The sequence below is a fragment of the Sinocyclocheilus rhinocerous genome, unplaced genomic scaffold (assembly GCF_001515625.1).
Source record: "Sinocyclocheilus rhinocerous isolate Xijiao unplaced genomic scaffold, SAMN03320098_v1.1 scaffold623, whole genome shotgun sequence".
NCBI lineage: Eukaryota > Metazoa > Chordata > Actinopteri > Cypriniformes > Cyprinidae > Sinocyclocheilus > Sinocyclocheilus rhinocerous.
The window spans coordinates 1,898,763-1,914,838 of record NW_015644631.1 but is presented as its reverse complement, the minus strand read 5'-3'; the positions used below and the strand labels follow the sequence as shown (position 1 = coordinate 1,914,838).

General features: G+C 40.7%; 1 protein-coding gene across 1 annotated transcript in view; it reads left to right on the top strand.

The window, feature by feature from the left end:
- LOC107758686 (kin of IRRE-like protein 3) overlaps positions 1 to 16,076 on the top strand; it is a 155,702-nt gene that overhangs the window by 101,024 nt on the left and 38,602 nt on the right. Inside the window, exons 4-5 of the mRNA XM_016576485.1 lie at positions 8,442 to 8,599; positions 11,936 to 12,086. Of these exons, the coding sequence (XP_016431971.1) occupies positions 8,442 to 8,599; positions 11,936 to 12,086 (309 nt within the window). The remainder of the gene's footprint in view (positions 1 to 8,441; positions 8,600 to 11,935; positions 12,087 to 16,076) is intronic.

Below are 16,076 nucleotides of genomic sequence, written 5' to 3'. Positions count from 1 at the left end.
CAGATAGATGGATTGATGGATGAACTGACGGACATTCAGACAAATCGATACATACTTTAACTAGAATAGCACTCAAGCAGTAAAGGAGTAAAAGAAAGCAAGGCCCGGAGAACGAGAAAGCATGAAAAAGCACCGCCTCTGCAATACTGTGAATGTAGACAAGAACAAAGTCAATCTCTGAATGTGTGATATTCTGAAATCAGGGCTAATCAGCTTTAATAAGACACATTAGATATGTTTGCAATCGATAGAGGCCCTGACACAAATGCATTGCGTCGGCTTAGCTCCCAGGCAGCCCGACTTTGCCTGATTATCATTATCGAGTTCTTTCTTTCCTTTGTTAAAACTATGATATATTCCAGAGGAATAAGTTCATTATGCCGGCCTTGGAGTAACAGCATTTTAAACCAGTAATCTGAGTCTAGACGCTTAAAGCCGAGCGAAGATGCCTGTGATTCTAGGTCCATTAAAATGATTAATTATAGATGAGAGGCCGCTCATTTGTTTTTATTTTTTGCTGGTCCGGTGGCAGCAGAGACAAATCATCGTGCTCCCCAGGGCAGAGCCATTAGCCTGACATGTAATCCCACACAAACTGGCTTACTTCTGAAAAGTTGTATACAAAACCGCAAGCGGCTCCTGAGCGAGGTAATGAACCTCATGTAGGGACTCCGTCACCGTCAATCCCCTGTCATTTCCCTCCCGGGGGGGCAACAGCGCGTGATCACAATCAGATGCGGTGTTTGGTTGGTTTGCTCGCTTTCTCTATCTCTCTCCTGACAGCCGGGATCCAGAGTGGTCTTTGTAACCTGATTGGATGCCTGGCCTGTGAAGTCTCAAACCTGTCTTTGTCACTTTCCAAGAAAAATGGCTATGGAGGCTTTTCCCAACTTTGACTTTAAAGCCTGGTGTTTGGGCGTGAGTTCCGGGCTCCGCTGCGATGCATTAATATGCCTAGGTCTCAAATCGCGCTACGCCGGTGTGTATCAGCCACTAAATGGTGTCTCCGGTCCCCTGCGGAGCCCTCACGCAAATTCAGACCGAGTTCGCGCTTTCTTTTATTCTCTTTCAAGTGGCACAGCTTCACAATAAGGCTCTCAAACAATCAGTCTCAGTTTCGAATGTGCGCTTCTGCAATTACACAAGTGCGAACTTGGCAGCGGGAGGGCGGCTGACCTGCCGGAGTGACATTTGAACTTTGAACATCCGTAGGAGAGTTGTGGGGTAACCCAGTTTGCTTTGTGGTGGCCAGGCTGCTGAATAACACATGAGATGGGGTTGGTACACATTGCTGAAGAAGGACCCCTGAGGCTAATTAGATCCAAGGAATTCCCCTAAAGCCAAGGCGAGGAGCTGGAGAGAGAGCGAGAGCCTCGGCGCAGCAACTCAGTGAACCGTGGGGAGAAACCCGAGCCACTTCCAAAGGTCACCATTGTTTAAAAAGAGCTACTGCAGAGTTTCTGTAAGCTCTCAGCATTTGTTCTGCTCATTGTCTTCGGAGTTAAAGAGCTTGTGCAATTTGGCTGCTTTCAGACTTAAAGGGATCAGCCACCTATCTCTCAAAAGGACCATTGACACTCCTAATTGAGATTGTAGATAGAGTGTCAATGGTCCATTTTAGAGATAGGTGGCAGTAATGCTCTTATAAGTCTGTGATCTGCCGTAAAGCAAGAAGAAGAAGAATACGCGTCACGTGCCAGCTGTCGAGGACGTGCTCAGAACAGTTCAGACATTGCAGTGCATCAGAGGTAAAAAGCGATATAAATACTGTTCAGTTTCTTGCACAGACCGATCGTTTCGTGTCTTTACACATCAATGTATCGCCACGAGCCGCAGGGTTTAATTTGGTTTTGTTTGTGTATGTTTTTTTGACTCTCAAAGCCGTGATTCCCATTCACTTCCATTATATGACTGACAGACTGCAACGGTTTGAGTTAAAAACCTTCGTTTGTGTTCTACTGAAGAAACAAAGTCACATACATCTTGGCTGCCCTGGGGGTAAGCAGATAAACATCAAATTTTCATTTTTGGGTGAACTATCCCTTTAATTAGAGGCTTTCTTTCCTTCTTGATGCAATGAAAACAAGGCTGTGTGGAATAAAAGTACAGTTTGTTCAATGTGTCAAACTGTCTTAAAGTCAACATACAAGCAAAATTGACCCATTCACATTTCCTAGTCTTATTATAAACAGTCTGTTGGTTATTTCAAAGAGAAAAGTTTGAAAATGACTTGCTCTCTCTCTCTCTGAACTGACTTGTCGCTCTTGCGTTTCAACACCTTCCTCACTATACAATCAATTCACATGGATAATCATGTGACAAGACACTTTTTAAAAACACCAACCCAAACCACCTCTTTCAACAATAGTGCAGATGTGCTAAAAGCCACAATACTCTCATTTTGAATCTAATTGTGCAGTCATGTCACATTAATTAGGTCTACATGTGAACTTCTCAGACTAGAAGTAGGAAAAGCTAGTGGATTAAAGCTTTGTACAAGATGATATCCTTTGCCTTAAGAGCGTGTTGAACAAGCCATGTTAACCCGTCCCAGAGGGAGACAAACATTAGTCCTAATGAGAGGAGATGGCAATTACTTGTAGTCTTTCAAAGCAAAGAGGCTGTTAAGTTCCTCCTCTTCGTGGATAAGACACCAGTCAGGGATCATCACCCGATTCTCAGAAAACTAGAATGGAAAGGCGCAGAAAAGATATCCTGTTGTCTTTTCCTCTTTTTTTTTATGGGTTTCTCACCCTTTCGCAGCAAGCTAACTCACCCAGCCCTGTCCAAATATGTTCCCCGTCTCCTCATGTTAATGTCAGCACCAGCTTTGGCCGCAAAAAGGCACATCGCAGCCAGACTGGGAACAGAGAAAGCAAACAATGCTGTGATGAAATTGAAAATGTAGAGTTCACAGATACAGGTCTCGACCCGAATAACAGCCAAATGCCATTGTTCCCAGGTTTTTTTCTTACCTCCCCACTACATAGTTATCTTGGTTTTAAATGCAAGAATTATCACCTCAGTCTGCAAGTGCAGTTAGTGTTATGAATTTTTAAAAATGGATTGAAGTTTGCAACAGCTGGTCCTCATTTCAAACGTTACACTTTGTTGAATAGGCAGCAGGCATGCAGCAACATCTGCATCTCGGAGAAATGTGAATTCACAGACAGGTACATCATGCTACTGTGTCACAGCAGAATAAAAATTCTCACTAATGTGACATAGGTGCAAAATTTCAGTTGAGAAATATGCAGTGTCTAAAATTAACTTGCATGATGCCAAGTGTGAATTACAATATGCTTTGGTAAGTAAATTAAATTGCCCATTTTACATTTACATATTTGGCAGATGCTTTTATACAAAGTGACTTATATTCATTTAGGGTTCACATTTTATAATTTCTAGCTTTACCTGAATAAAACCCATGACCTTGGTGTTACTAGTGCCATGTTCTACTTTTTGAGCTACATAATGGTTTAAAAAATTAAAGGCAACTACATATTTTAATTTATTCAGCAGTTAGCTCTGTTCTGTGTATTTGAATGGCTGAGCGGTGTTTCACAATGAGACGTTTCACTATTTTTATTACTCATTTTGTGTGTTGGGATTTTTTTCAGTGACTCTTTCTTCTTCTTCAAATTGCATCATTACACTAGTAGGTGGTGACAGGTGACTCTACTATGAGTGAGTCATTTGAATCATTCACTCAAATGATACATTCAAAAACACTAATAGGCCAACATTCTAGAACAAAACAAATGACTGTCTTTGTGAATGAGTCACTGAATCATACACTCATCCAATTTGTTCATAAACACAAAATACTTCAAGTCTTTTATGACTGATTCATTGATTCAGCGAATTGCTCATGAATGGTGATGAATAAGTTATTGATTAATTGTCTTTATGAGTGTTATTGATTTAAAGTCTTACTTATTTTAATATAATTAAAATGTAATCAATTCCTGTGATCAAAGCCACATTTTCAGCATCATTACTCCAGTTTTCAGTGTCACATGATCCTTCAGAAATCATTCCACTGCTGATTTGCTGCTCAAGAAACATTTCTTATTATTATTATCAGTACTGCTTAATATTTTTGTCGAAACCGCGAAACCGCACTTTGTTTTTCAGGATTCTCTGATGAATAGAAAGCTCAGAAGAACAGAATTTACTTGAAATACAATTTTTTTTTTAAATTTTTAAATACCTTTACTGTCACTTTTGATCAATTTAATGCATCTTTGCTGAATAAAAATATTAATTTCTTTCAAAAAATTCTTACTTATTAACTTTGAACAGTAGTGCATTTTACATCTGGATAGTACACACAATATTAAACATGTTTACTATGTCTCTGAAATTACATATTCAATAATTAATGTTTTAAAAGTTGTCCATTCATAGATGTTGTCTATCCAGATGTAAACAACTGCACAATACAAATACAAATGCAATTAAGATCACATTGATATATCATAGAGAGTAACAGGAAAGGAAGAACTGCACCGTGACAGGCTCCTCCTGTACTGTAAAACTCCCACGGGGCATATGGAGCGAGAGACAGAGTTCTGATTAGAGCGGAGCGCTGCTGTTCACTGGCCTGTTCAGGCCAAAGGGCTCTCTGGTGTGGGCCACTTGTCCATGCGTGTCATCTCTGTACATGCTGTACTGTTTTTTTGGGGCGTCCTCCCAAGATTACTCCTGTTTCTGAGCATCAGACGTCTCAGTGACATGCCTTCCCTCCCAGAGAAGCTTTTAAGGGAACTCGAGCAGAAGGAGTGGGATAAATCGTGCGCTCTCAATTCAGCTCTTGTGTCAATAATGGCACCCTGTAGTTAAAGCTCATCAAGCTGACATCTATTTATTTATTCATACTCTCTATTCATGTCATAACCAAAAAGCAAACATGCTGAACCTAAAGCGTAATTGAACTTTTAATATTCATCGCCTCTTCAATAGATTTAACTCAATACTTGACAGCCTGTCTTTATATAATAATTAAGACACATTAATGTGAAATGACAATACTAGTGTTAACTGAAATTAAGAAAATCTTAATGATAGTCAATTATCTGATGCATTGGCCAGAGCTTTCGGTATTAAAAGAAACCGATCAGCAACTGCGGAGACCTAGAGAGCTTTTTTTTTAATGTTTGTGAATAAACGAAACAGTGTATCTTAAAAGTCTCACTTGAGGCTGTTTCCCTCAAACAGAGCGAACTGTTTGCAATTGAAAAACAGGCCCAAGGTCGGTCGGATGCTCTCGCATTGATAAGCTGACGGGAGAATGTAAGACAATGATTTCTATTACAAAACAAACAGATAGTTCAGTGCCGCAAGGCCATTTGGGCACTGTGCTGTTTAGTCAACATTACTGCACATAAGTGACAAAAACGTGCAGCAATAATGTTGTTGAATGTGCAATTCAAGGTTGGTTAGTGCTTTATGTAATGCAGTTTCCATTAATTGTGTTAAAAAATAGTCCTGGATTTAACATTTCCTGCCCTTGTGTTAACATTTCAACTTTAAAAAATTTTATTTCACCTTGTTTATTCAATTTTAATTGGTTTTTCTACAGTTCATTTGAAACTAAGTGCCCCCTTTGTTAACAAACTGGCCTTCAGCAGGAACTTTCAAAAGGTGAAATGGTACACCATCATTATCTGTTCAATACAAGTGCAGTTTCAAACAACAGAATATTTAACTTCAAATGCTTTTATTCAAAAAAAATGTTGTGTCCTGGTAACAAGATCACATCTGCTCCTGTTTAAAGGGCTTTTATGGTGAACCTCCGTGAGTATTTTTAGTTAATACACCTGAAAAAATAAAAACAAAAAAGGAGGGATAATTGCTAAAGGCTGTGTGCCGCTGTGTGGTACAACAACTGAACTCAGGATGAAAGTGATTAATCCACCGTGCTACCAATTCCTGCGAGAGAAAGACGGAGAGAGGGAATGAGAAAAGGGAGAGAGAGAGACATCTCCAGATGTAAGACCAAATCCAGGTACATTATAAAATAGGTCACATTTCCCAGAATGCCCCTTCTCTCTTGTTTCCAAAATGAAATTGCTCCATTTTTCTCCTTCCACATGCTGAATGACTCGAGGTGTCTCAAGGGCCCGGTGTATCAAGAGGGCAGAGACAGAAGTAATTCCGTCCTGGCTGTTCGTTAGGCTCCGTGTGAGAGTTTCTCCCCACTCTGAACAGCAATTATGGTGGGATGATTAATCCATCGTGTTGACCAGCTCAACACAAAGAAGATGATTGGCTGCATTAAGGCACCGGCTTGGAAGCGCCGCACCAGGGCATATTTGCAAACATGGCAGTCACGAGAAGGTTTAACATGGTTATGCCTGACTCTGGCGCTCACAAAGAGAGCATGAACCATCTGGGATCCGTGCCACATGGAGAGTCACGGGATGCCATCCAAAGCTGCTTGGAAATGGCAGTGTGTGAATTCACACCATAATATATTGGCACTTAGCTTTCTGGAATTCTGGGACTTGAATGTTGGACTGCAGTGCCAGCTCTCTCTCTCTCATTCAACCCCATCAATAACTGAAACTTGAGCAGACAGACTGATTGACTTAACTGTTGTGCTTATTTGCATACACTTAGCCTCTGGTTTATCAGTCCCGGAAAACAATCCCAGCATGCAATTGTAAGCTATGTTTGTATCACTTGGAAAAAAAACGAATGAGTTTGCTCTAAACAGGCAAAGCACTTAGGCATTAAAACAAGCCGTTAAGAATGGCTTTGATGTCCAGATGGGGAAAGGAATATGACACTGACTTTAATTGCTCCTGGAAATGAGAGTGGATTCTGAGTGGAAGTACATTGAATTATCTGATGCTAATTAAAATGCAACAGTGAAATTTCATTCCAGTTTTCTATGGCTGTTTTATTGGTAGAACAAGAACCACTTTTAATGTTAGTCATTTGCCTATATATCTATCTATCTATCTATCTATCTATCTATATCTATCTATCATCTGTCTGTCTGTCTGTCTGTCTGTCTATTTGTCTGTCTCACCTTGTTCATCTGCATTTATTGGAATAAATCTAGTAAAAATGGTAATATTGTTAAATATTATTACACTTAAATCTAGTAAAAATGGCAATATTGTTCATTATTATTACACTTAAATAATTATTGCAATTAAAAAACTTTTCTACTTGAATATATTTGAAAATATGATTTATTTCTGTGATGGAAAATTTTTGTAACATTATACTTTTAAATTATACTTTACATTTTACATTTACTTTTGATCACTTTTGGCCAATTTATTGCATCCTTGCTGAATAAAAGATTTATATTCTTTCAAAAAAAAATCTTACTGACCCCAAACTTTTCAACAGAAATGTGTATCTATTATATACTGAATATAATTTTTGTTAACATAATTTTGATACCTATTTATATATCAGGGCTGCCTGTGTGGTTGCACACAGTTAAACAGATTTACTTTTCCATCACGACAAACCGAATCAGTTTTCTACTTTTCATTTTTCCTCATTCCTTCTTTATCTCTCTCTTTCTCTAATCTCTCCCACTCTCTCTATTTTTCTCTCTCTCCAAACCATGCTGACAACTAGATGTGGCTGTGGCCTTTATACACGGAGGCAGAAGGGAAAAACTATTCATTCGTTCTGAGAACCGTATGATTTTTTTCAAGCCGAAGGGAGACTTGATTGGTTCTGGGGAAGAAACACCAGCTAACAAATCACACAGGACTCCGTACTCTGAGATCGTCGCATAGCGCGAGGGACAAGTCTCCACGGTCTGATGTGCTACACAGAAAGATCTAAAGAGAAGATGTCCGGCGTCCTGCTTTGGAGACTTTAATTTCATGAAGAAACATGGTCAAAACCTCCCCTTTGCACCCTAAACTTCGCTGTTACCAAGGCGTCTTGAAGTCCCCAGTTGCTCAAACTTGTGAGTGCCGTCTGATTGGTCAGAAATCTCGGAGAGTATAAGCTGGCAGAAGTCTAATCAGTAAGATATGAGTAATGGGGTCTCAGCTTCCCTCTTAATGAAGTCAGCATCTCTGGGACGTCCCCCAACAACAACCAGCCCCCAGTCGGCCCGTTCTGGCACCTTCAAATAGCCCCTCCTCTTCTCACGTCTTACTGCCCTCTCTCTTTTTCCAGTGCTCTCTCTGGAGCACTCAGGGTGTAGCAGCTGCTTGTTGCCTTTGATTTAGAGTTGCCCCAGATATGCTCCCTAATGAGCTGAGTGCCCAATCAATAATTTACCTGAGTCTGAGTGAGAAGCAGGCTGATCAGAGCTGTTTAAAAAGAGAACTGCAATCAGTGCTATTCAGAAACCTGTTTTTTTGACTCATCCTTCCATTTCTCCCCCTCTCTCTCCTTCACTATGTGCCATTGTTTGTGAAACAAGAGGATAAACTTCTCTCTGATTTTATTTCCAGTTCCTCCTGATGACCCCGTGATAATCGGAGCACCTGTGGTGAGCTTGCGTGCAGGGGACTCGCTAAACCTCACCTGCCACGCCAACAACGCCAAACCGGCTGCCTCCATCATCTGGATCCGTAACGGAGAGGTGCTAAACGGTGCCGCTTACACCAAGGTACGACAGATCCCTGCTGCTGGTGGTTATTGTAACAACAGAACACAATACTGAAACATGATGGAACCAGGGAGTGTGTCTCAGAATCATTTTTAGGCATCAGAAATGTGTTCAAATGTTCAATCAAATGCATCTGTGATGCCCGAAAAAGTGTTTTGTTTCAAATTGAATGTTCATATCCAGCTATTATGCCCCAAAAATGCTGTTTTGAACATTTTAGATGGTTTAAATGCATATCTGATGCCTAAAAATGCTTGGTTTCAAATTGAATAATCAAAAGTTCAATTTGGAACAGTTGAACGCTGTAATGCCCCCCAAAAATCTTTCAACGTTTTGATTCAGTTCAGATGTGTGTGTGACGTCCAAAAAGATGCCTGAAACGTGCATATGATGCGCAAAAAGCTTTCCTCAAATGTTTCGACTCGGTTCAATATGTGATGCCCAAAAAAGCTGTTTTAAAAGTTTGATGCGATTCAAACAGGCACTGATGCCCAAAACACGGTTTCATTTCAAATTGAATGATCAAGTGATCAAAAGATTTGTGAGTTTCCCAAAAACTGTCTTGAGTGTTTCATTTCAAATTGAATTATCTATCAAGCCCAAAATGTTGTTTTGAATGATTTGGATTCAGCTTGTGCATCTAATGCTCAAAAACGTCTGAAATTGTTTTTGATTCATTTCGAACATGCATATAATGACCAAAAATGCTGTACCGAATATTCATTTCAAAGTGAATGATCGAGTCTGTGATGCCCAAAAATGTTGTATAAAATGTTTTATATTTAGTTTGAACATTCAAACGCTCCTATCATAAAATAACATGGTTCAGTCTTCATTCAGACATGATGATTGGACCATGAATGTGCCTATGACCAAGAATACATATTTGAGTTTTTAAACATACTTACGTTCCCCAAGAATGCTGTCTAAAAATATTTCAATTCAGTTTGAACATTCAAGCGCTTCTACGACACCCAAAAATGCTGTCTAGGTGAATAACTGTATAGGTTTTGAGACACAGCCTGTATGTTTGACAGTATTTTTTTGCCTACAGTTGATATTTTCAATATTACCCCTCTTTCACATGTCAAAAAAAAAAGTATCTCATGAAATTCTGCACTCCGCCTGACTGCGTGTCCTCGAAACGCTTGGCTCTGTCAAATTAATGACAAGTGAGGACTAATTTTTAATTTAATCCTTGGGGCAAAGTGAAGCTGTAATGCAATGCTTTAAATATGTCATAATGGAAAGACATTCCAGCACTCCATTATGAATGTGTTCCTCAGCAATTTGCTCAGTTTGTCAGCTTAAGGGAGAAAATTGAGAGAGCAGGAAATGTGTTTAAAGGGCAGCTCGTACTGATTGGAGAGCGTAATCTGCTCATTTTGAGTAAGCTGAACCCCTCAGCACCCACCGGAGAGAGTCCCTTCATTAATTAACCAGACCTAATTTAGACACAAGCAAGCTAGACAGGTTACCTCTTTTTTTTCCCAACAGAAGTACTGCTTTCAAATCTGTTCTACACTTGGGAGACTCTAAATCCTTCTGAAATCAAGTGCCTCCATGAGACGGATAAAAACAAAGCTATTCACGTCTCAAAAGTCATGTCAGTGTAAACTGGATATTGGATGTTGTTTTAATGAAAACAGGAGTCTTATAAACCACTGATTCTTGAGTGCTGGGACAGAACAGCCTGCAGAACTGAGCGGAGGAATGTACAGAGGAATTACTTTGGATTAATCTGTTAAACATGTTCAGAGGTGCTGGTTCAACCTCCTGCTTCTTCCGTTTTCACAGTAAATGTGTGCTTTTCCTTGCCGCAACTCAGTGTGTCAACACGATTAAAGATTAATTGAGATCACAGGATGGTTTCCCACTGATTTTCAGCTTCATCTATTGAATGGTCACCACAGTCAGACAGAAAATCAACAGCGCTGACAAAATATCCATAATGCATTTAATCACACACTCATTCGATGTGTGTGCATTAGCTGTTTTGTTATTTTAGTGTCACTATACATCAAATAAGTGGAAATCATCTAAAATTCCCTTTATTTACTTAGTCCTCGTGTTCAAACGTTTTAAAAAATATTTTTGGAAAAAGTCTCTTATTTGATCAAAAATCCAGTAAAATCAGTAATATTGTGAAATTTTACTACAATTTAAAATAACTGTTTTATGTTTTAGTATATTTTAAAATGTAATTTCTACCTTTGGTGACAAAACTAAATTTTCAGTAGCCATTAATCCAGTTTTCAGTGTCACATGATCCTTAAGAAATCATTTAAATATGCTGATGTGGTGTTCAAGGAGCGTTTATTATTATTATCACAATTAATAATGTTCATATTTATGTATTTATTTATATTTTAATCTATATTAATCTATATTTTGATCTACATGAACATTGATTGACAGGTGGTTGATGTCATTTTATAATACTGATAAAATGAACGCAGTTGAAATGTAAAGAAAGTGTAAAAAAAACACTGAAACTTTAAACTCTAATCTGTTTCAAAGTGGAAATGTTGTTGTTTTCCCAACGAATGGCAGGTAAAAGTGTGGGAATGCTCTGTCTCATCTCTCACAAATCGGTGAAAAATTCTAATGTCTGTATTTTGGATCAAGTTTAACTTGATTTTGTGCCTAAATCTTTGATTTATAACTGAACACAGTGCATGTCTAATGACTGGAGAGCCTCGTCTCATCATAACACAATTGCCTTTTAGAAAAATGTCAGATGATAAAAGCACAAGAGATTTAAATTTTTCATTTTTCTCCAGGAATCGAGCTCCACTCTGAACACTCTTTATTGCGTTATTTGATTAATTCTGCGAGAGAATCTGTTATAGCTGCAAGGCTGACGGGTGTTTTAGATGAAGTCAATATCCTTCAAATATCTGTACCAATTTTTTAATAATCTTTCCTCAATAAACACGGTTCCTCTACAATAGCTTGAATACCAGAGCGCAAAAGTGCAGGTAATATCGCCGTGAATAAGCTGCTTTGTGACTGACATATGAAGTGTGTAACTTCCAATGAAAGATTCCTCAATACAGAGCTAGTCTGATAACAAAGCAAACATTTCATGTTCATTTGGTACTCGAGACTCAAGGGTTGTTGGGTAGATGATTTTTCTGAAACTTCAAACAGAGAGGAGCTGATTGCGTGTCCGCAATTTGTTTTTGACCTACACTCAAGAGAAAGCCCAAGGATAGATCATCTTGAATTGTTTAGCTTGTTTTTTATACTTCTTTCCTGTGAATATCATTGACCATCTGCAAAATGCTGCCCCATGACACTTTTAACGCTCCCGATGTTTGTGTTTTCACACAGACACTGTTGCGCGACGGCAGAAGAGAAAGCACGGTCAGCACGCTCCACATCTCTGCCTCGAATATCGAGAGCGGCCAACAGATCACCTGCCGTGCTTCTAACAAAGCGGCGCCCAACGGCAAGGAGGCCACGGTCACCATCGACATCCAACGTGAGTGAATCTTCCACCGATTGCGTTTCTGTTCAAACACAATTAGCGGCAGACATGCTCAAGCTCACATTCCTCTTCCAAATCCTGCGACCTGCATTCTGTTCTGAGCGTTTCTTGTGTTTTCTTGTCTGTGTGGATAAATTATTCACATGTGAAAATCCGCTATGTGTTGTCCTATTTTCTTTATCCAAACAGCCGTTGTGTATGAATGCGATCTGATGTCTGAGCACATGTCGTACTCCGCTCCACAGACACACAAGACTTGACACAATTTTTGTTTTTCCTTGTTTTTTTGTCTTGGAGAAGCAATTGTGAAAGTGACAGTTTGTCTGTACACAGCATACAGGGACGTTTCTAAGCTTTAAGCTGGTTATTGTGGACATAAATGCTAATTGTTAGTTTTAAATGTCAGAAGAATTGAACACGACCAGATCCTTCTTCTGTATACAGGCGTTTTGTTTATTTTTATTTATAGCAGTCATAAGCTTCACTGTCAAAAGTGTATCTGAAAGCACTAAAACGAAAGGCCTTAACTAATTCAGCGCGAAGATTAGCTTTTGATGAAATATTTCTGACGATGTATGCATAGGGAACAAAGGCGTTCTTTCAGCTCTCTCAAGTGTTGAAAGATATTAAGTCTGACTAATAAAGCAGAAAATATATCATATTGAAAGATCCACAAGTTCTGACAGCTCCTTTCTTCACGTCCGTAAAGTCTGTTTTATTGCCCAGAAGGAATGCACCTCAGCACAATGGAGCTCAAATTCTGAATTGAAAGCATAAAACGGAAAACGTTTGTGTTTTTTTGCTCCTCCAGACTCGGCCCAAATCGTTTTGTCATGCAAAACAATAGAAGAGTTTTACTGTAAGCTTCTTTCCTCCCTGGATTGCACAGGCGCCCCTGATTGGTCAGTTTTGATGATATTGCCACTGTGAGGGCCAGTGAAATCCTTTGTTTAATTAATCATGATTGGAGAACGTCAAACCAGCCAGGTTTGCGTTTATATCCATTCTCCTCCACTAACGTCAAACGTTTGGAATAATTAATATTTCTTAATGTTTTGTCTCTTATGTTCACCAAGGCTCCAAAAATAGAGTGGAAACAGTACAATTACAATTTAAAATATTAATTTTCTGTTTTAATATATTTTAAAATGTAATTTATACAGATGATTAGTCCAGTCTTCAGTGTCACATGGTCCTTCAGAAATCATTTTAATATGCTGATTTGCTGCTCAAGAAACATTCCTTATTATTAACAATGCTGAAAACAGTTTTTTGTTGCTTGTTATTTTTGTGGAAACCTTGATACACTACCATTTAAAGGTTTTGGGAAAGTATGAAAAAATAATTATTTTATTACGCAAGGATGCTTTAAATTGATCAGAAGTGGCATTTACAATATTACAAAATATTTTGGTTTCAAATGAATTCTGTTCTATTAAACTTTATTCATCAAAGCAAAATCTTTCAGCAAAAACTCTTGTCAACATTAATAGAAATTATTACCAATTAAACACTAAATCAGCATATTAGAATGATTTCTGATCATGTGACATGTTCATGTGACACTGAAGACTGGCATAATAGGTGCGTTCGACTTGAAGCATGGCTACAGACGGCAGTCAACGAGAGTAGCCGCTTGCAGTCGGGGGCGGAGTTGTCATGTGGTGAATCTGGCCAATCGTGAAATGGCTGTGTCGTCATCAACGCTCCTGCAGCCGCTCTGGAGAAACTGTGCCGGCTGAGTCAGCCAGCTGCTCTCGAAACGCTCTCGCGGTGCTTTGATGCCACACGTGACAGTGACATGGCGTCGGCGCCGTCTCAAGTCGGACAAAATTACTAACCGGCATGCACTGCTTCAAGTCAGATTGCGATCGATCTGCGCAGTGCTGCATGAAGTCGAACGCACCTAATGGCTGCTGAAAATTCAGCTTTGCCATCACAGGAATAAATTACATTTTAAAATATATTCAAATAAAAGACAGTTATTTTCAATTGTAGTAACATTTCACAATATTACAGTTCCCCTTCTAGGGAACGCCACACTGCGTCTCCTAGGGGACACATTGGGGAATGCAGCCTGCATGACCGGTGTCTGAAGCACATGTGAAACAATGCCAATCTATTGGTCCACCTGGCCCATGAAGTCATAGGCAGGGTGCCCGGAAGTATAAAAGAGCACCTGCTGAATACGTCATCCTCTTTGCTGTCTTCAGGAGCCGTCTGTTGCAAGCAGTGTGTGACTATGTCTATCAACCCGGGTGAGCGTTTCAAGAAGTGCGTGCCTCCGTGTCCTAGGTATTTGACACCTGAGGACAAGCACGGCTCGTGGAAAAGTTCGAGAAAGGTATGGATCTTTCAAAAACTTCTGCCGCAAGCTCTAGCGTGCTATGGGATCCAGACACTCTTTCATTGGAGTTATCTGATCCTGATAGCACGCTGCTGGACTCTTCTAGTCGTAATGATGAAGATGAAGAGGTTGATGTGGTTGGTGATGATGATGAAAGTGCGAGCACTGAGTCATCATCGACCACTCCCAGCCGCACATACATGGATATGCTGGATGTGATGGATTGCGCCACTAAGCGGCTTGATCTGGCTTGGACGTGTGAGAAGCCTAAGCCAACTCGCGGCTGACCAGATGAGCGTTTTTTGGCTTGATCATCCCGCCCCCGGGAGTCTTCCGTTTCTCCAAGATCTCCACTCGGAGATATCTATATCCTGGGGGAAACCGTATTCCTTTCGGCTGCATCCTTTTCAACACGCTGACTATGCTAATGTTGAGGTGTTTGCGAGCTATCTCTCGCAGGGTGAGTCATCCTCTTTAAAGACTCCCGCCTTGCCGTCAGTAGCGCTTCAGACCACCTCGTGCCTGAATGGCAGGGCGTATGTGGCAGCGGGTCAGGCTGGTGGTGTTTTGCACACCATGGCGGTATTGCAGGCTTATCAGACTGACCTTCTTAAGGATTTGGATGAGGGTAGAGGTATGTCCCCTGAGGCAGTTGAAGAGCTGTGCAGCACCACGGATCTGGCTCTCCGTGCCACTAAGCAGACTGCTGCTGCCATTGGACACTCAATGGCGGCGATGGTGGCTTATGATGAAGATGAAGAGGTTGATGTGGTTGGTGATGATGATGAAAGTGCGAGCACTGAGTCATCATCGACCCCTCCCAGCCGCACATACATGGATATGCTGGATGTGATGGATTGCGCCACTAAGCGGCTTGATCTGGCTTGGACGTGTGAGAAGCCTAAGCCAGCTCGCGGCTGACCAGATGAGCGTTTTTTGGCTTGATCATCCCGCCCCCGGGAGTCTTCCGTTTCTCCAAGATCTCCACTCGGAGATATCTATATCCTGGGGGAAACCGTATTCCTTTCGGCTGCATCCTTTTCAACACGCTGACTATGCTAATGTTGAGGTGTTTGCGAGCTATCTCTCGCAGGGTGAGTCATCCTCTTTAAAGACTCCCGCCTTGCCGTCAGTAGCGCTTCAGACCACCTCGTGCCTGAATGGCAGGGCGTATGTGGCAGCGGGTCAGGCTGGTGGTGTTTTGCACACCATGGCGATGTTACAAGCCTATCAGGCTGACTTGCTGAAGGATTTGGATAAGGGCAGAGATTTGTCACCTGAGGCGGTCGAAGAGCTACGCTGCACCACAGATTTGGCTCTCCGCGCCACCAAGCAAACTGCTGCTGCCATTGGCTGTTCAATGGCGGTGATGGTGGCTACGGAGAGACATCTGTGGATCAACCTTGCGGCCTTCGGAAGAAAGAAAAATACTTTCTCCTTGACGCTCCGCTTTCGCCGACCGGGCTTTTTGGGACTTCCGTCGAGGCGGTTGTGGAGAAGTTCAGGGAGGCGAAAGCACAATCGGCTGCTTTCAGGAAATTTATTCCTTGGCGCTCCAAATCCTCTTCTAAGGGGGGGATGATCGGTCTAGAGCTGAGGCTCATAGACAAGATCAAAAGTCATGCGTCTCTCACTGC